This window comes from Cetorhinus maximus, chromosome 1 (assembly GCF_964194155.1).
Source record: "Cetorhinus maximus chromosome 1, sCetMax3.hap1.1, whole genome shotgun sequence".
NCBI lineage: Eukaryota > Metazoa > Chordata > Chondrichthyes > Lamniformes > Cetorhinidae > Cetorhinus > Cetorhinus maximus.
Window position 1 is genome coordinate 12,012,769 of NC_135879.1, and position 19,512 is coordinate 12,032,280.

At 45.0% G+C, this 19,512-nt stretch overlaps 1 protein-coding gene across 10 annotated transcripts in view; it reads right to left on the reverse strand.

Annotated features, from left to right (window-relative positions):
- The window catches only part of lef1 (lymphoid enhancer-binding factor 1), a 170,031-nt gene that overhangs the window by 45,381 nt on the left and 105,138 nt on the right, over positions 1-19,512 (reverse strand). For 6 of the 10 annotated variants that reach the window (XM_078532712.1, XM_078532555.1, XM_078532919.1 and 3 more), the window contains exon 9: positions 19,274-19,325. In XM_078532712.1, the coding sequence (XP_078388838.1) occupies positions 19,274-19,325 (52 nt within the window). The remainder of the gene's footprint in view (positions 1-19,273; positions 19,326-19,512) is intronic. The other 4 variants (XM_078532785.1, XM_078533032.1, XM_078532641.1 and 1 more) reach the window with 1 other exon arrangement.

Here is a 19,512-nt window from a genome sequence, read left to right on the forward strand (position 1 = left end):
AAAAATAGGGAAGTGTTGTTGCAACTGTACAAGGCATTGGTGAGACCACACTTGGAGGACTGTGCACAGTTTTGGTCCCCTTACTTGAGGAAGGATGTAGTTGCATTGGAGGTGGTTCAGAGGAGGTTCACTAGATTGATTCCAGAGATGCGGGGCTTGTCTTATGGGTAGCGATTGAGCAGTTTAGGCCTATACTCACTAGAGTTTAGAAGGATGAGAGGAGATCTAATTGAGGTATATAAGATGCTAAAGGGGATAGACAAAGTAGACATGGAGTGTATGTTTCCCCTTCTGGGGCATTCTAGAACGAGAGGCCATAGTTCTAGGCTAAGGGGCGGTAGATTTAAATCAGACGTGAGGAGGAATTACTTTTCTCAAAGGGTCGTGAATCTGCGGAATTCACTACCTCAGAGTCCAGTGGATGCCGGGACGCTGAATAAATTTAAGGAGGAGATAGGCAGATTTTTAATTAGTAACGGGTTGAAAGGTTACGGGGAGAGGGCAGGAAATTGGAGTTGAGGCCAAAATGAGATCAGCCATGATCATATTGAATGGCGGGACAGGCTCGAGGGGCTGAATTGCCCACTCCTGCTCCTAGTTCTTATGTTCTTATTCTTGTAAATCTCCTCTGCACTTTCTCCAGCGCAATTGTGTCCTTCCTATAATGTGGTGACCAGAACTGCACACAAAATTCCAGCTGTGGCCTAACCAGCATTTTATATAGTTCCATCATTACATCCCTACTTTTGTATTCAATACCTCACCCAATAAAGGAAAGCATTCCATATGCTTTCTTGACCACCTTGTCCACCTGTCCTGCCACCTTCAAGGACCTGTGGACATGCACTCCAAGGTCTCTCACTTCCTCAGCCCCTCTCAATAACTACCTGTTTATTGAGTATTCCCTTGCTTTGTTTGCCCTCCCCAAACGCATAACCTCACACTTTTCCAGATTGAATTCCATTTGTCACTTCTCCGCCCACTCAACCAAACCATTGATATCATTCTGGAGTCGATAGCTATCCTTTTCACTATCAACTACATAGCCATTTTTTTGTGTCATCTGCAAATTTGCCAATCATGCCTTCCACATTTAAGTCTAAACCATTAATATATACAACAAACAGCAAGGGCCCCAACACTGAGCCCTGTGGAACACCACTGGAAACCGTTTTCCATTTGCAAAAACATCCATCCACCATTACCCTTTGTTTTCTGTCATTGAGCCAATTTTGGATCCAACCTGCCACCTTCCCCTGTATCCCATGCGATCTCACTTTCCTGACCAGTCTGCCATGTGGGACCTTGTCAAATGCCTTACTGAAATCCATGTAGACAACATCCACTGCACTGCCCCCATCAATCCTCCTTGTTACTTTCTCAAAATATTCTATTAAGTTAGTAAGATACGATCTTCTCCTAACAAAAACATGCTGACTATCCCTGATTAATCTATGCTTTTCTAAGGGACAGTTTATCCTGTCTCTCAGAATTGTTTCCAATAATTTTCCCAGCATCGAAATCAGACTGACCAGCCTATAATTTTTCTGGCTCATCCCTCGCACCCTTTTTAAATAATGCTACAATGTTCGCAGACCTCCAGTCCTCTGGGACCTCACCTGTATCTAGTGAGGATTGGAAAATGATCCTCAGAGCATCCGCTATTTCCTTCCTTCAACAGCATTGGATACAATCCATCCGGCCCTGGTGATTTATCCACCTTCAAGGACACCAGTCCCTCCAGAACTTCTCTCTCATTATGCCGATTGTATGTAATATTTCACACTCCTCCTCTTTAACTAGAATGTCTGTATCATCCCTCTCCTTAGTGAAGACAGGGACAAAGTACTCATTGAGAACCCTACCCAGCATCAACGCACAAGTTACCATGTACATCTCTGATAGGCCCTATCTTTTCCTTAGTTATTCTCTTGTTCTTAATTCACTGGTAAAACATCTTAGGATTCTATTTGAATTTACCTGCCAATATTTTTTTCGTATCCTCTCTTTGCTTTCCTAATTTCCATTTTTACTTCACGCCTGTACTTTCTATACTCCTCTAGGCTTTTTAGAGTATTGTGACTGTCATAAGCTTTCTTTTTCTGCTTTATTTTGGCCTATATGCTTCTGGATAACCAAGGGCCCTAGATTTGGCAGCGCCACCCTCTTTCTTTGTGGGGACATGTCTACACTGTGCCCGCAGAATCTCGCCTTTGAATGCCTCCCACTGATTTGACAGTTTTTCCTTCTAATAGCTGTATCCAGTTCACACTCGCCAGCTCACCTCTCAGCCTTGTAAAATGTGTCTTCCCCCAATTTAGAACTTTTATTCCTGTTCTATCTTTGTTCTTTTCCATAATGATGCTAAATCTAATTATATTATGGTCACTATCTCAAAAATGGCCCCCCATTGCCACTTCAAGTTGCCCAGCTTCGTTTTCGAAGACTAAATCTAGAATTGCTGCCCCTCTTGTTGGGCTTGTTAAGTGGTGGGTAAAAAAATTCTCTTCAATGCAGTTCAAGAATTTTGTGCCCACTGTGCCCTTCACACTGTTCACATCCTAATTGATATTAGGGTAGATGAAGTCCCCAACGGTTACTGCCCTATTGCTTTTGCACTCAGAATTATGTCTACATATCTGCTCTTCTAACTCCCTTTCACTATTTTGGGGTCTATAGTGCACTCCTAGCAGTGTGGCTGCCCCTTTTTTATTCCTGAGTTCAACCCACATGGCCTTATTTGATGCTTTATTTAGTATATCATCCCTCTTCACTGTTGTGATTGATTCTTTAACCAATAATGCTACACCCCCACCTTCTTTAATCCTCCCCTCTATCCTGCCTGAAAACTCTATATCAGGGATGTTGAGCTGCCATTTTTACCCCCCCCCCATAAGCCAAGTTTCCATTATAGCCATGATATCATGTTGCCATGTGTCTATCTGTGCCCTCAGCTCAGCGGCTTTATTTACTATGCTCCTTGCATTTACATATATACCTTTTAACACTGTCAAATTCCTGTGCTTTACGCTTTTTAACCTGTGCTGCTTCTATCTTTCAGAGTCACTCACTAATTCTCCATTTCCCACTCTCTGCTCTGAATTTGCCCTCACGTTCCCAACCCCCTGCCAATCTAGTTTAACCCCCATCCCCCCACCCCAACAGCACTAGCAAATCTCCCTGTGAGGATATTTGTCCCTGTCCTGTGCAGGTGTAGACCATCTGACTTGTACAGATCCCACCTCCCCCAGAATCAGCCTCAATGCCTCAGAAATCTGATGCCCTCCCTCCTACACCAGCTTTCCGGCCACATGTTTATTCGCTTAATTCTCCTATTTCTGTACTTGCTTGCACATGGGACTGGGAGTAATCCTGAGATCACTGCTTTAGAGGTCTTGCTTTTCAATCTCCTTTCTAGCTCCCTAAAGTCTGCTTTCAGGACCTCATCCCCTTCCCTACCTATATCATTGGTACCAACGTGGAACACGACCTCTGGCTGATCACCCTCCCCGACCAGAATGTCCTGCAGCCGCTCCGTGACATCCTTGACCCTGGTACCAGGGAGGCAACATACCATCTTGGAGTCACGTCTATGGCCACAGAAATGCCTGTCTGTTCCCCTAACTAATGAATCCCCCATTACTTTTGCTCTTCCCCTCTTCTTTCTCCCTTCCTGTACAGCAGAGCTGCCTGTGATGCCACAAACTTAGCTCTGCCTGCACTCCTCTGAAGAACCAACACCCTCACTGGTACCCAAAACAGAAAACCGATTGGTGAGCGGGACCCCAGGAGACTCCTGCACTACCTGCCTAATTTTCTTGGACTGCCTGGCGATCACCCATTCCTTTTCTGCCTCCAGACCCCTAAGCTGTGGTGTGACCACCTCTCTGAACGTGCTATCCACGTAGCTCTCAGCCTCGCGGATGTGCCACAGTGACTCCAGCCGCCGCTCGAGCTCCGAAACCTGAAGCTCAAGGTTCTGTAGCTGGTGACACTTCCTGTACATGTGGTTGTCTAGGACACTGGTAGCATCCACAACTTCCCACATATTACAGGACACACATTCCACATGACCTAGCTGTCCTGCCATGGCTTCAATTTACTTCCCTTGCGTTAACTTTATTTTACTTTGGCTTAGTTATCCAACTTTATTTTACCTGGCCTCGACTTAACTTTACTTCCCTATTGCTTGTGTTTCTTACTTAAATGCAAGTAGCCCCTACTTTTAAAAATAATGCATTTCTCTAATTCTCAGCTACTTGATGACACTCCCTGGCCACAGTTTCTCACCAACCGATGAGCTTATGTTTCTCATGTGATATTAGGTGGTGGGTGTTGCTGATTGCCTGTCTCAGAGTCCTCCTCTCACACTCCCCTCTAGGTGCTGTTGACTGCCTGGCTTAGGGTCCTCCTCTCCTTTTCTTTCCATGCTGACTAGGAATCTCTCCCGCTCTTACTGCCTACCATTGGTGTGTATAGTAAGGATGTACAGGTTGATACTCGACCTGTTTGGCCACGTTATGAACGCAACTTCCTTGGCCAAGTCCTGGGGTGGAGTTTGAACCTAGAGCTTCTGGCTCAGAGGCAGGGACACTATCCACCATGCCACCTCCTTTCCAGTCTCTTACCTATACTCAATTCGCATCACACTGTTGCAATAAGCCTTTATGAGATAGCAGCACGCCATCACAAGAAGGGAAGTGTTGAAAAGCCTTCAAGCTTTTCTGCGCAGTCAGCACATTGTGATTTCAACACTCTCTGACACAGCAGCTTCACTGCAGTCTGGACAAAATGGCTAGGGTAGTCTCATGCCATGTAGCACGATCTAAGGCTTTTCACCATGTTGTACTTGTACTTAATCTTACGGCCACAGTGTTTGGCCACTGCTGAAAACCCATGTCATGTCTTTATAATGATACAAAGTCACCGATCACTGATCGGCGAAGGGTGGGAGTGGCGGCGGGGGGAGTGGATATTGTGTAAAGATGCAATGGGTTCATTTACTTAAACTAGTAACATTTATTCAAGGGCAGAAAGCTTGAAGACATCAGAGCTGTGCTGTGTTCTGCTCACAGGCAAGAATGAAACTGAGACTGGATCACATGACACACTTCCCTTCCAGTGATAGCATGCTGCTATCCCTTAAAGGCATATTACAACATACACCACTGTTAGCGGCTGCACTTTCAGCTCTGATTGTGAAGCCCTAAGCACTGGAATTCCCTCCCTGAAACCCTTCACCTCTCCACCCCACTTTAAGCTTCTCCTCAAAACCTACTTTACAGACTAAACTTTGAGTCATCCACCCCCACATCCCTCATCTTTCCTTTTTGGCACGGTGTCAAGTTTTTTGTCTGAATTTGTTTCTGAGAAGCACCAAAGATATAGTTGTGACCTCCAAACATTAGGGGCGGGATTTTCTGCTGGGTGTGCGGGCGGGCGCCTGTCACGCTCGAGCATGAAACAGCGGGTGATATTTCAGTCAGCTGGTGCGCACGCAAGTCAGCAGCGCACCCGCCAATAATTAAGAGGCCTCTTCAGGCCATTAATCAATTAATTAAGCTATATCTTTCACCGCCCTTCCAATGTTACGGTGGGCGGGCGGGCAAATCGACCACCCGGCCTTTGGACTTTTGAGGAAACCTCATCCACGACGTTGAGGTTTCCGTAATTAGATTAAAAAAAAGATTAAAATGTTGTGACGTGATTTTTATTAGGTTTATGTTCCTGTGAGTGAGTCCTGTGTGGGGACATTTTTTTTCCAGATTTTCAAGGTCTTTATTTTTGATGTTAAAATTCTTCAGCTCTCTGCCTTCAGGGAGTTTTCAGTGAGCACTCCCCCCATGCCCGCGCTGATGCCAGCGCTCGCCCTCCTCCCGCACACCCCCCCACCCCCCCACCACCACCACCACCACCACCACCCCGGCAGCACTGAGGCTCTTAGCCCTTGTTTCTCGCTGGCTAGGCCATCGATTGGCCAGCCAGCGTGAAATCGTGGTCGAGGGCCAATCGCAGGCAGGGGACCGTTTCCCAGCCACTCCCAGGCCCGCCACCCCACGACCTCAAAATCCTGCCCTAGGGAACAATTAGCAGCACCCTTACAAGAGCAGCAAGCATAAATGTCAGGGAGTGATTGGTAATCTGGATTTAATGGCATTCCAAAATTAAAATGTTAATTATTTCATCTAAATGTTAATTTAAAGGAAAAAGATCAAACTTTTTTAAAATTTAAATCATGTAAGCAGGCCAAATCAAACTATCATTCTTAATGGAAATACATAGGGTCTGGATTTTTAAACGCACGAATATCTACAGGTGCTGAAGTGAATAATTTCACCTCAATTGGAATTAAAAGGAGCCAACTCCTGCGCACACAACAATGCTGTTAACAACTCGGATAAAAGTGTCTTTAAAGCTTCTTATAACTCAGCCTCAAACATTGCTTTGCGTGTAAAACACTAAAGAACACGAAAGCGCCGGGTTAAAATAAACTCAGCGCTTGACAAGAAACCCTCTGCAGCTTCATGCTGCTGTGTGCCCAACCAATGCGGACACACTGGGCATGTACAATGACATTTTGAAAAGCAGCTTGTACAAAAAGACTTGAAACATGTGTCTGCAGCTTCCCAAAGCACCAGAGAAAACAAAACAGAAGTGTTGATGGCTGTGTTATCTATTCAGAGCTGCCCGTATTCTGCGAATGCAGAGGTTCACTGCCTGTTAAGATCAGTCCACACCTTCCTAGAAGTGCATCTCAGCAGTGCTGCTACCACAGCGGGTAACGTTTGCTGGCCCTGCAGCGATGGAGGCTGTGGTCATTGGACTGTGAGTTAAGACGACTTTATCAGCTGTCTAATCTAACTGTAAACACACAAGTGCGCTGCTGTCTGACTTTAGCAGGCCCACCAACACGTCAGCAGCTTCTAGTTCTCATCTTCCCTGCACACACAAGACTAGCAATGTCGCAACGGCAAAATAATCAGTTTTCCCTCACCAGCCCATCGCCCGCCGCCCCCAGCCCACCTCCCTAACCTGGTGTCTCACTGACACATGATAAGCAGCAGGGGCAAGGTATTTAGAGCTTTAAGATTTGCCTGCTGCTGGTTTCTATTGAACCACATTGCAAGTTGTAAGTGAAATTTATGTATGGCAGCAAAACAAGCATTTTGCACACTTTTCAGACATGCATCAAAATAAAAACTGAGCATTGTTATCACCAGCTTACTGGGATTTAAAAAAAAAAATAACTAAAATACCAGGTGCTTTGTTTGAGGGGACAGCAAGCAAATTGCAAAGACTCAGAAAACGAGAGGAGAAAAATAAACAGGGGGAATCCAGAGCAGGTGCCAAGTAGGAGGAGATATCTATATTACTAAACTCTATGTTACAGTCTGCATGGGGCATGAATAAAGAAACAAAGATATCTGCCCGTGCTAATACAGGGAGGCGAGTTGCTTACTGCTACAGGGAACTAATTCCACTAATCCTAAATCCACCGCAGCTACTGGGATCTGCATACATTTGCCACAGTAGGAGGAGAGCGGTGTGCCAACTATTAGACATGTCAGAAGAGCAGTAATGTTTTGAGAAAATAGTATTTAACTGACACCTACATGCTCAGTTTAAAATCTTAACAAAGGCAAAACAAAAACACCACAATGGTTCAGATTCGATTCTTTGGCTGATTCAAATCCTCTTGCCAATCCCTGCTCTGGACTGGTCTGGTCTGGTCTGGTCAGAAGGAAAAGCCTTGGACAATCCGTTTTAAAACTGTTGGCAGACACGTTACAGAGGCACAAGACAAATGAAATAAAATGGGGGCTGAATCAAAGGAAGAGCTATTAGGAGGGGCTGTCCAAAAGGTTGGTTATAGGGATGGGCTTTGTAAGGAGGCAGGGAGGCAGAGGTGGCAAAGGCTTTGGCGAGGAACTTCCAGGCAGCTGGTGCCGTTGGCGAGATATTGATCAGCTGGCGGGGTCAGGGGGGGTGGTGGGGAAGGGGGAAGTACAATTGAGACCATGTGGTCACCAATGATTGTCATCTCCTGACCAGTGCAAACAGGCAATAAATCACCACAATGCCAGTTAGAGTTACGTTACAGTCAGGGTAAAACGAACGCATTCATTATAAAGCCTTTTCCAATGAGACATTAAACCGGGACCCTGTCCACTCTCTCAGGTGGGCACAGAAGATCTCCTGGTGCTATTTCAAGAAAGGCAGGGTGGGTTCTTCCAGTGTCCTGTCCAACAGTTTTCCCTCAAACAACACAAGATCATTACCTTAATGAAATTTGTGGGAGCTTGCTGTGTGCAAATTGACTGCTTTCCAACAATATAGCAGGGAATATGCTTTAGAAGTACTTCATTGGTTGGAAAGTGCCTTGGATGTCCTGAGGTTGTGAAAGGCACTATATAAATGCAAGTTATTCTTTTCTTTATAAATGTGATGTGAAGACAAAAAAGCTGATAAATTCACCAGGCATCTCACAGAACAGCTTCAAAAGCTTGAATATATATGACACCTCTAACATAGAAAAATGTCCCAAGATGTGACCCAGTTGGTCATCAAAGCTGAGAAGTCAAAGTGCAACCAAACACTGTCAAAGAGGTAGGTTTCAAGGAGGTTTTTTGGGCAGGGGGAACATAGAAAGGCAGAGGAGTTTAAGGAAAGAGTCACAGTGGAGAGTGGAGGAGTTTAAGGAAAGAGTCACAGTGGTAGAGCTGGAGAAGTGGGAGGTATATTAGACCAGACTTCAAAGGTCAAAGGATACAGCAGGCATGCCAGCCTCTTGCACAACAACCTTAAGTTTGGCATTGAAGTATTATTTGAACGTTAAAAAGATTATTCTGTATTGCCAGGCAATTAAATTATTGATACTTAAGCCCAGAAAGCAGCCTCCTTTCGTCCGATGGATGGTTTTTTGATTTTTGCCTTCTGACTGTACAGGGAAACTATTTGTCAAGGTGCAAATCAGTAGGCGGTGAGCCCATGTTTCACGAAATGAATTAGGTGTCAATTGTACCAGTTTGGCAGTGGGACTGTCTGTATCCTAACTGAGCAGGCCTTCGTCCCACTGCGAAATTTGTGGGACTCTTTTTATAAGATGTCCTGTGTGAGTGTCTAAAACGGGTATTAGGCACCTTAAAGATGCTACAGAAAATCTTAGCTGTGGGAGAAACTCGGTTTTTTGGAGCTTCCTATGGCTGTTGATGAACACGCAGTATGTTTTTAAAAATTATTTCAACGTGGAGCTGGGAGGAGCACGGAGATCACCGCTGTCCACATTTAGCGTCCCTCACATTATCTTCTCCACTCACTATCCTCCCCATCCCCTCCACCCACTCCCGACTCTCAGCGTTTACCTCACAGAGCTGTTTCCAGCAAGGCAGGTGGTCCAAAATTCAATCCGGGGCGGAGGGCGGAAGGCTTAGATGAGGCCTAAGGCCCAATTTTCAAGCCAATCTCGGGCCTCTCTGTTCAGAATCATGCTGCTGGCACAGAGCACTATGCCTTGGCCAAAAAAAACACGCCCAGGCTAACTTCTAGTCCATAATGTCTGCGGCAAGTCTAAAGATAAATTACCTGCTGTCCTTCAAAGGACGTTCTATTTATCTAGAAACCAAGCTTCTGCCTAGTGATCTGTACATCAAAGAAACTGCATGTATTCTCATCAGCAGAGGGGGCCAGCTGATAAAAGCAGCAAGACATCAGCGCGATGGGCTTTTGCTCTGTCCACCTCAGTTACTGCTCTCCCCAGTGATGCTTCCAGCAATCAGCTGAACTTGAATATTTTTGCAGGGAACAGCAGAGGGGGAGGTTATCAGTAGGATTCTTTTCTGTAATAGGGTGTCTTAATAGGGTGTCTGCCTTGAGCTTGGGGTGGGGGGGGGGGGGGGTGGGGGGGGTGCCAGGGTGGGAGAAGGGAGAACGAATGGGGGAAGAAGGGAGGAAAATGGCCACTTTTGATAACGGCACCTTCCACAGAGGCAGCATGCCCTTGGAGCAAGCTATCATGAAAGTGAGGGACACTAAATGAAGGTAATGGGCACCCATTTCCGCCCACGTTTCCAAAGGCGAAAATCGCAAGAAATAAGGTGGAAGTACATCGTTTCCTGATTTAGATCTAATGACAATACACTTTGCCGCTCGAGCTAGGGAACGGGAAATGGAGGTCGGGGGAAGGGATACGGCAGTGTGGATTCCCGAGCAATTTTCCAGCCCTATTCACCCTTGACAAACAAAGTGGGGGAAGATCGCAAACCAGGCCCTCTGGTAGCTCACTGCTCCCCCAGCCCAAAGACAAAAAAAAGAGCCTCAATTCCTTCATGCCTCAAAACGGGACACACAGTGACATCCGAGAATTCACCCTTGGGCTTCACCTAAATGTTTGAGGTGAGTCATGGGCGCCAGTCAGGCGCTGTGGTGCAGCATGCCCATCTGGATTGCACCAGCTTCCCCACACGACCAAGGCCCACAAGGAACAACAACAACAACTTGCATTGCTACAGCGCCTTTAATGTAGTAAAACATTCCAAGACAATTCACAGGGGTGTAATCGGATAAAATTTTACACCGAGCCAAAGGAGGATTCATTAGGACGATGTAACGCATCATCCAAAAGATGGCACCTCCAACAGTTCAGCATGCCCACAATAGTAACATCCACCAGGAGTGTCAGCCAAGATTAGGCACTCAAATTTCTGGAGTGGGGGTGCTGGACGGCGCGGGTGAAAGATAGCGACAGTGCTACCTTTGAGGCAAAGCTCTCAGGAGATCCTAACCACTCGCCGCTTTAAAAGAAATGGTGTTTCTCAAATCACCATTGGTTCTTTTGCCGTTCACCAAATCGGTGTCCTCTGGTTTTCAAGCCTTCCTTCCAATGGGAAGAGGTTCTCTCTATCGTTGAGCCTGATTCATGGGCATAAAACGGAAGGACTGACAACAAATGGAGCAGAGCAGAGGCCCACATCTGATTTGCATTGATGCTCCAGTCACTGCTTCATTGCTCGCAGCCATCTTGTCTTTAGGCAGGCCCATCAGTGCAGGCTTCATTTCATATTGAAATAAGGCCTCTGAACATATTTGAGACCTGGACTCCTAAATTTGTTTTTTCTAGTCGGAGTTTGCGACACGGGTGCTCCTTTGGATATTTCTGGGTCTTGAGCAACCTAAGCAATGATCCTTAAAGAGGCTGCTAGATGTTACTTAAAGAAAAGACCCCAGGATTTCAGTGTGCCTTTTTTTGGGGGAGTTGGTAGGATGAGGACTGCTCCTCCCCAGAGCTACAAAACTACTGTGGGCCAGCCCACCGTTACCTCCCACAATTCAGCTCCCCACCTGTGCCGACTTCACCTCCCTATTTGACTCTGAGCTGAGCATCCAAATCTATATCCTCTCCACCACAAAGACTTCCTATTTCCACCTGTGATATTGCTTGTCTCTGCCCTGACTTCAGCCTCGCTGCTGCTGAGATCCTCACCCTTCTTTTGTTGCCTCCAGAATCAGTTATTCCGACGCTCTCCTGACCGACCTCCCGTTTTCCACTCTACGTAAACTTAAGGTCATCCAAAACTCTACTACCCATTCCCCTACTCATATCAAGTGCTAACCACCTATCATCCCTGTGGTCACTGACCAAAGTTGGCTCCCTAGCCACCGACCATCAATTTTAAAATTCTAATCCTCATGTTTAAGTCCTTCCACGGCCTCACACATCCCAATTACTGTCCAGCCCTCCGAGGTCTTTGCATTCCTTCAGCTCTGCCCATTTTTGCATCCCCCATGTCCTTTGTTGCACCATTAGTGGCTGTGCCTTCATTTCCTCCCTAAACCTCTCTCTCTGTCTCTCTTCCTTAAGATGTTCCTTAAAACCAACCAGTTTGACCAACAGAAATACTGACAGAGGAACAGGTTGTAATAAAATCTTCCCCTTCCTTTTGTGGATAATTTAATGATTGAATCAATACCTGTTGGCTTGGCCCACTTATAGCTTTCTTGCCTTTAAGTCTGAAGGTTGTTGGTAAAAGATCATCTCCAAGACTTTAGCATGTCATCTAGCCAAAATCTTCAGTACCATACTGAATTGTTGGACTTGCCAACTTTTCGATGCCCTGACCAGGTGGACATAAAAAATCCAACACCATTTGAAGAGGACAAGAGAGTTGTCCGAGCCAACATTCTTCCCTCATTCAAAAAACGTCAACTAAACATTATCTAGCCATTTGCTTGTGACATCTTGATCTGCCCAATGGCTGTATAAGAATGACTGATCTTCAGAACCAATCAGTAGCTGTGAAATGCTTTTGCATAGTTTGCCCTAAAAATGGGATATGTTGCAAGATCCTTTGTTCTCTATCACCCAGCAACAACACATTGCATCTATATAGTGCCTTTAACATAGTAAACATCCCTAGGTGCTTCGCATGAGTGTTATCAAACAGTTTGACACCCAACAACAGAAACAGTTACTAGGACAGGTGAGCAAAAGTTTGGTCAAAGAGGTAGGTTTCAAGAAGCAACTTAAAAGAGGAAAGAGACACAGTGAGACAGAGTGGCTCAGGAAGAGTCTAGGTAGCTGAAGGCATGGTTTCTATTAGTGGAGCAATGGTAATTGGTGACTGTCCAGAGGCCAGAATTGGAGAAGCGCAGGTATCTTGGATGGTTGTAGGGCTGGAAGAGCTTACAGAGATAGGAAGGGTTGTCGATGGATATTTCTTTAAACTTAGTGGAAGGAAGGCAGTGTTTGCTTATGAAATATTTGCCTCAAGAGAAATGAGTAGCTGTGCTTTTGAGTCAATACTTCTGTCACGACCATGGAATACTGGAAATGCTGACGTTTGGATAACCAAAAGGAAATTTGACGAAATGAAATGTTACTGGCGGGTCCTTGGCTGATCCTATAATGGTCACCTTCTTGGTAATTTCCTCCCAGGCCATTCTCATCACAGCAAGGATTTGGACAATCATTCTAGTCCTTAACGCTTTTGCCACTAACCCTCAGGACCTCTTCAATAAAGGACATTAGCTCCTGAGTCTCATAAAGAGCTCTCAAGCTGCTTCTGTTCCTGTTGGTCTTTCATGTTGGGTTTTTGTACAGTGATCACTACCTGTATCACAGGGTTGTGTCTACACTGTGATGGACATAATTTATATTCCCAGGCAGCAATGATCACTTCCCCTTCTTGCCATTGCTAGTGAAAATTAAACCCAATAGCTATTATTGCATGATCTTTTTTTAAAATTGCCTTTCTTGTAGCATTGCCAATAAAGGTCTTATGTTCAAAATTGTCAGACTAAATGGGATTATCCTGCATAAATATATTAGTAAATAAAGTACCATAAAGTAATATTATTTTGTTTATAAGCACATATACAGACATTAGAAAGGCAAAGCTAATGAATCTGAACTCTCTTGATAGTGTATACAATTTGTAAAATACTTGTTTTAAAAATGTGACTCAGTGCGCCTACAATTAATGTTTTACAGACTGTATTTCCAACTTGTCATGGTCAATGGGTGGAAAAGCGAGTGGAGTCAATTTTAATCTCACCACTGTCCCTTTCTAGGCCCGTAAGGTTGATTAATAAGGGTCTGAAAATTTAAAAAAACAAGGTTCTGCCTGCTTATTGCTACAGTCCCTCCAGCTCTGACATTTGGGTTATTGCTCCCATCAGGGATGCTTGTAAATGGGGGAAAACAATGTTGAGAACCGACCCCTTCTCCAGCTCCACTCACATTGTTACTGCCAGTTCAACCTGTGCAGATTGGCAGGTAGCTATTTAGGGCAGTATTTAAAATGTTCCATAGGGGCATATCAGTGAACTGGTCATGACACTGGATGAGTAATCTAGGGCCTGCATGAATCATCCAGAGAACAAGAGTTCAAATCCCACTGTGGTATTTACATGAAGTGTATGAAAATGGGGGGGAAAAAAACACAAATTCTACATTATAATAAAATAATCAAATATATATGTTTAAGATAATTGGCAGCAAAAATTGAGGCAGTCAGGCGGGGGTGGAGATGAGAATTTTTTCTGCACGGCGAGTTGTGGTGATCTGGAAGGGGCAGATTCAATAGTAGCTTCTAAAAGGGAATTGGATAAATACTTGAAAAGGAAATATTTGCAGGGCTATGGAGAAAAGGCAGGGTGGAGGAACTAATTGGGTGGCTCTTTAAAAGAGCTAGCACAGGCATGATGGGACGAATGGCCTGCTTTTTATGCTACAAGATTCAACGCTGGAGTGTTTTCAGGCTCACCTTGAGGCTGAGATGGCGCTATGGATGTTTGTGATCCAGCATAACCAGCCTTCATGTCTCATACATGACACCAAATTCAAATCCTGGCAAAGAGCAGGAGTATCTACCAGGATGAGAGTGGCCCTCGTGTGCCGGCAGACTACCCATCTGAGAAGCATCGCAAGCAGAGGCAGACCCTGGCTTCAGCCAATGCCCACACGCCCATAGAACCATAGGAAAGTTACAGCACAGAAGGAGGCCATTCGGCCCATCTTGTCCATGCCAGCCCGAGGACACCCAGGTGCCCTTTCTAATCCCACCTTCCTGCATCCGGCCCATAGCCCTGCAGCTTACAGCACTTTAGGTGCAGATCCAGGTGCTTTTTAAAAGAGTTTAGGGTTTCTGCCTCTACCACCAACTTGGGCAGCGAATTCCAGACACCCACTACCCTCTGCGTAAAAAAGTTCTTCCTCATGTCCCCCCTACACCTTCTGACACTTATCTTGAATCTATGTCCTCTGGTTGCTTTCAACTGTGGTCAGCGGCTAAGTTAGGAGTAGGAGGGAATCCTGGCTGATTTCGCAACAGTACCCACTCCCCCCACCCACAACCTCTGTCCTCCGCCCCTCCAGCCAGGTACTGAGGCTGACAACTGACACTCCCGTGATGGCCCAAGGTCAGATGGGGGAACTCAGCCCATGGATGAATCTGGGCTTTAAATTTATTCGAGAATGAGTTAGAAAGATTTTTGTTAGGCAAGGGAGTCAAGGGCTAATGAGGGGGGCAGACAGGAAGTGCAGCTGAGATCACAACCAGAACAGCCATGATCTTATTGAATGGTGGAGCTGGCTCAAGGGGATGAATGACCTATTCCTGCTCCTATGTTCCTGGAGACCTTCTTGTGCTGTTTGACACACTCTAAGTGCTGCAATTCACTGTTGAGCCTGTCACCAAGGGTCTGTGACACATTAAAGATGTCAACTAAGGAGGGTCTCCAATGAATTATCTTCAGTTTCACATAGGAGAGAATCCTTAAGCACTCCTGTCCAAATGCACAAAGGGCAATGCCCATCCTTCAACCTGAGTTACACAGACAGTGCATTCCACAGTCATCTTCACAGGCTCCGTCACTGAGGGCGTTGTGATTATTATCGAAGTCACAGGTAGAACTGCAATCTTCCCCATCCCTCACATATCAAAACAGGAGTGCAGTGACCACACTCCACCTGGGAAATAAAACCCATTCAACCCAGGGGAATGGAGTGCAGTGCAAAGCCTTTGGCTGTGTGAGTTCTCTTGGGCTCCCTATTAGCCATGATAGCATCCTACCTAATCATTGACTATCAAACCAATGTTCAGACCTTGATTTGTCAGCTATTTTCATTGCAATAAATCACAGAATCATAGTACAAGCGCTGCACAGAAGGAGGCCATTCAGGGCCTTGTGTCCATACCGGCACTCAGCAAAAAGCAACTCAGCTAAGCTCATAAGGTCATAAGAAACTGAAGCAGGAGTAGGCATTGTGCCATTCAATAAGATCATGGCTGATCTGACTGTGGCCTTAACTTCACACTTTCCTGACCGCCCTCTATAACCCTTGACTCCCTTGTTGATCAAAAGTCTGTCTCACTCGTCTTGAAAACATTCAATGACCCAGCCTCCACTGCTCTCTGGGATGGTGCATTCCAAAGTCTAACGACCCTCTGGGAGAAAAATCCACCTCTGTTTTAAATTGGAGACCCCTTATTTTTAGACTGTGGCCCCTAGTTCTAGATCCCCCCACAAGGGGAAACGTCCTCTCAGTAACCACCTTGTCAAGTCCCCTCAGGATCTTACATGTTTCAATAACTAGTCCCACCCTTTCATCATTTCCACACAGCCTTATACATTTTGTCTCATCAGGTGCTCGTCCAATTCTCTTTTGAAAACCCCAACTGAGCTGCCTCCATTACACTCTGGGCAGAACATTCTGGATCCCAAGCGCTCACTGCATAGAAAAGTTTTTCCTCATGTCACCATTGGCTCCTTTGCCAACCGCCTTAAATTGATGTCCTTTGATTCTCAACCTTTCCACCAATGGGAACCGTTTCTCTGTATTTATTCTATCTATCCAAGTAACTGAAGTTCCACATCCCTAGAACCATTCTTATAAATCCTTTCTACACTCTTTCTATTGTTTTCACATCCATCCTAAAGTGCAGTGTCACAATATTCCAGTTGAGGCCAAACCAGAGTTTTATAAAGGCTCACCATAACTTCCTTGCTTTCGTACTCTTTGCCTTTATTTATAAAATCTTGGATCCCATATGCCTTTTTAACTACTTTCTCAACCTGCCCTATCACCTTCAACAGTTCGTGGACATGTACCCCCAGGTATCTCTCTTCCAGCACCCGCTTTGGGAGTACACCCATTATTTTGTATCACCTCTCTGTGTTCTTCCTATCAAAATGTATCGCTTCACACTTCTCTGTATTAAATTTCATCTGCCACATGTCCGCCCATTCCAACAGCCTGTAACAGTTTTTCAAGGTTATCACCGTCCCCCTCAGAATACTTATAAGTTTTGTGCCCTCTGCAAGTTTTGAATTGTGCCCTGCACACCCAAGTCTAGGTCATTAATATATATACTTATATCAAGAAAAACAGTGGTTCTAGTATAGACCCCCGGGGAACCCCATTATATACCTTCCTCCTGCCTGAAAAACAATTATTCACTGCTCTGTTTCCTGTCACTCAGCCAACTTCATACCCATGATACCACTTTCTCCTTTATTCCATGGGCTTCATGTTTGCTGGCAAATCTATTAGGTTGCACTTTTCAAATGCCTTTTGGAAGTCCATATACACCGCATCAACCATGCCTGTTACTGCACCAAAAAGCTCACTCAGGTTAGTTAAACATGATTTGCCTTTAACCAATCCATGCTGGCTTTCATTAATTAATCTGTTCATTTTGTTCTGGAGTATCACCTCTAAACATTCTCCCGCCATCAAAGTTAAAACTGATTGGCCTGTAATTGTCTGAGTTTATGATTCACTGTTGTTTTATTTTAGAAAGCAAAATAGCGTGTGAAACCAGCCAGCTGAGAGGTCACAAGTCAATACTGGACAGACACATAGGGCCAGGTTTTGGCTACCGAGGCAGGCAGCTCGAATCGGGAAATCTCCTGACTCGCTGGACCTGCTTCGGTAAAAAGTACCCTGAAGCATGCAATTTTCACTTGGGGGAGTGGGCGCAGGATACATTCGGGCCAACTGACACCGGAAGCAGATCAGGGGTAGCCATGGAAGCAGTCAAGTGCCGAGGCAGGCTGTTTTGAAGTTCTCTGGGACTTTGTCCCAGTTGTTTTACAAGCTATTAGGCCTTCTAACCCTCGCCCCTCAACTCCCCACCCACTCCCCATGGCCCCTCATACCCTCCACACCACCTCAATAGCCACTCATCCAGCATCCAACATGGGCAGACCTCAGGAGCCATGTGCAGAATGGAAAAAATAAACTGCTAACAATCTAATATAGCTCTCATTCCTACACATTTGATAGTGACAAAAACCCCATTCATAGAACCCAATCAAAGCTTTTAAGTCTCAAGTGGTTAATATCTGATAAAAGCAAACTTCTATTTAGACCCCACATCAAGACAGCTAATCCTTTAATAGACTCTTTTAACTGTCAGTCAAACTGGGAACTCAGAACCCCCTGCTGAGTCAATTGTAGATTTTGAAGCTCAGCCAAGCATTCATAATGACATAATGATGGCCCTCAGGGAAATTTCAACAAAGAGCTCTATTGAACGTGCAAGACTAGATGCTACTTCTTTCTAACCTATGCCTGTCAATCAAATCACTCCAGCATTGAGCTACTTAAACTCTCACTGAAAGTTGCTGCCTGTGTTTTTTAAAGTTTACAGATTGGGGCATTTAAAAAACTTCAGATCATGACAGTTGTAAAGGCTTTACCCGCCCTTCCATCAATTTGTGACTCCTACACTGCGGGTTAGGGCCCTTGCAACAGCCAAAACGGGGTCTGTTTGAACTCAGCACTAAGTTCAAATGACCCTGGTGAGTTTGGGCTTCCCTCCTGTGTGTGTCACGCCTTGCCCCCTGCTTTCCTCTTTCAGCAAAATATTGTTTTGTCAGAAATGGAGGGCGGCATTTCCATATCCAGGTCCCACCCACCATTTTTAAAGCTCTGCAGAGCCTTCCCAACATTGCACAAATCTGGGCCATTGATTCCAGAAGCAATAACAAAAGTTCCGTTGCCAAACTTAGAAGGTGCAAAATCAGAAGAATAAATGTTGTGAGAATGCAATAACGAAATAGGCAATTCATTGTGTTCTTCCGCTGAAATCAGTACAAACTTTCGGCGTGTTACTGTAAAGGTTTCAGGCTATCACACCACCAAATATCATCAACATAACACAGCAGTGAGACACAAGGAAAACTAAAACCTAATGCCTCTTCAGCAAGAGCAGAGGAACCTAGTGTCGACCTCCCTTGAAGTCAGTGGATATCACTCAACCGAATCTGCACAGGGCGTGGACGACCAAGGTGTGATTGCGGTCATGAGACCCTGACCATGAAACACATCACATCAATCTTCGCACTAAGACCTGTTGCGGGTGGTGCCTCATTACTCCACTCTGCATCTCAGGAGGCCATTGAATGGATAGCCAAACTAGACACCCCACCATGGATTTTCCGTCATACAGAAATAGTAGTAGCAGTGTTTAGTTACAAGTTAGAGCTTACCAATTATGAATGCTACAACCATGTACTACAAATGTATCACATTTTAAAGATTGCTCTTTCACCCCATCTGATCAGGTGTGGGAAGTGCAGAGGAGGGTCAAACAATTGCTTCAGAAAACCCTGTGATTGGACCAAGTTTACCCTGTAATCGGATACACTAAAAAGAGAATTAAACCCAGCCAGATCTCAATGAATGACAATCCCTACTCTGGATCCAGGAGTTCAAGGTTTTATGAAAAAGAGTTGCAATGTCTGGCAATAATATTATTTTAATTCTTACCTGAGGTGGTTTCCTGCATCTTTTCACGTTTCCTCTTCTTCTTCTTTCCCTTCAACATTTGAAACAAATTCAAGATATTTTATAGATCAGTTATTTATACTGATTGAACAATAATTGCAAACATACACACAGGAAAGAGTGGAGATGAAATTGGTCTCGGCAGGTAGTACAAAATGGCCGACAGCGTCTAATTATACCCGGTCTGATTATCTTTTACATTCTCAATTCATTTAACACCA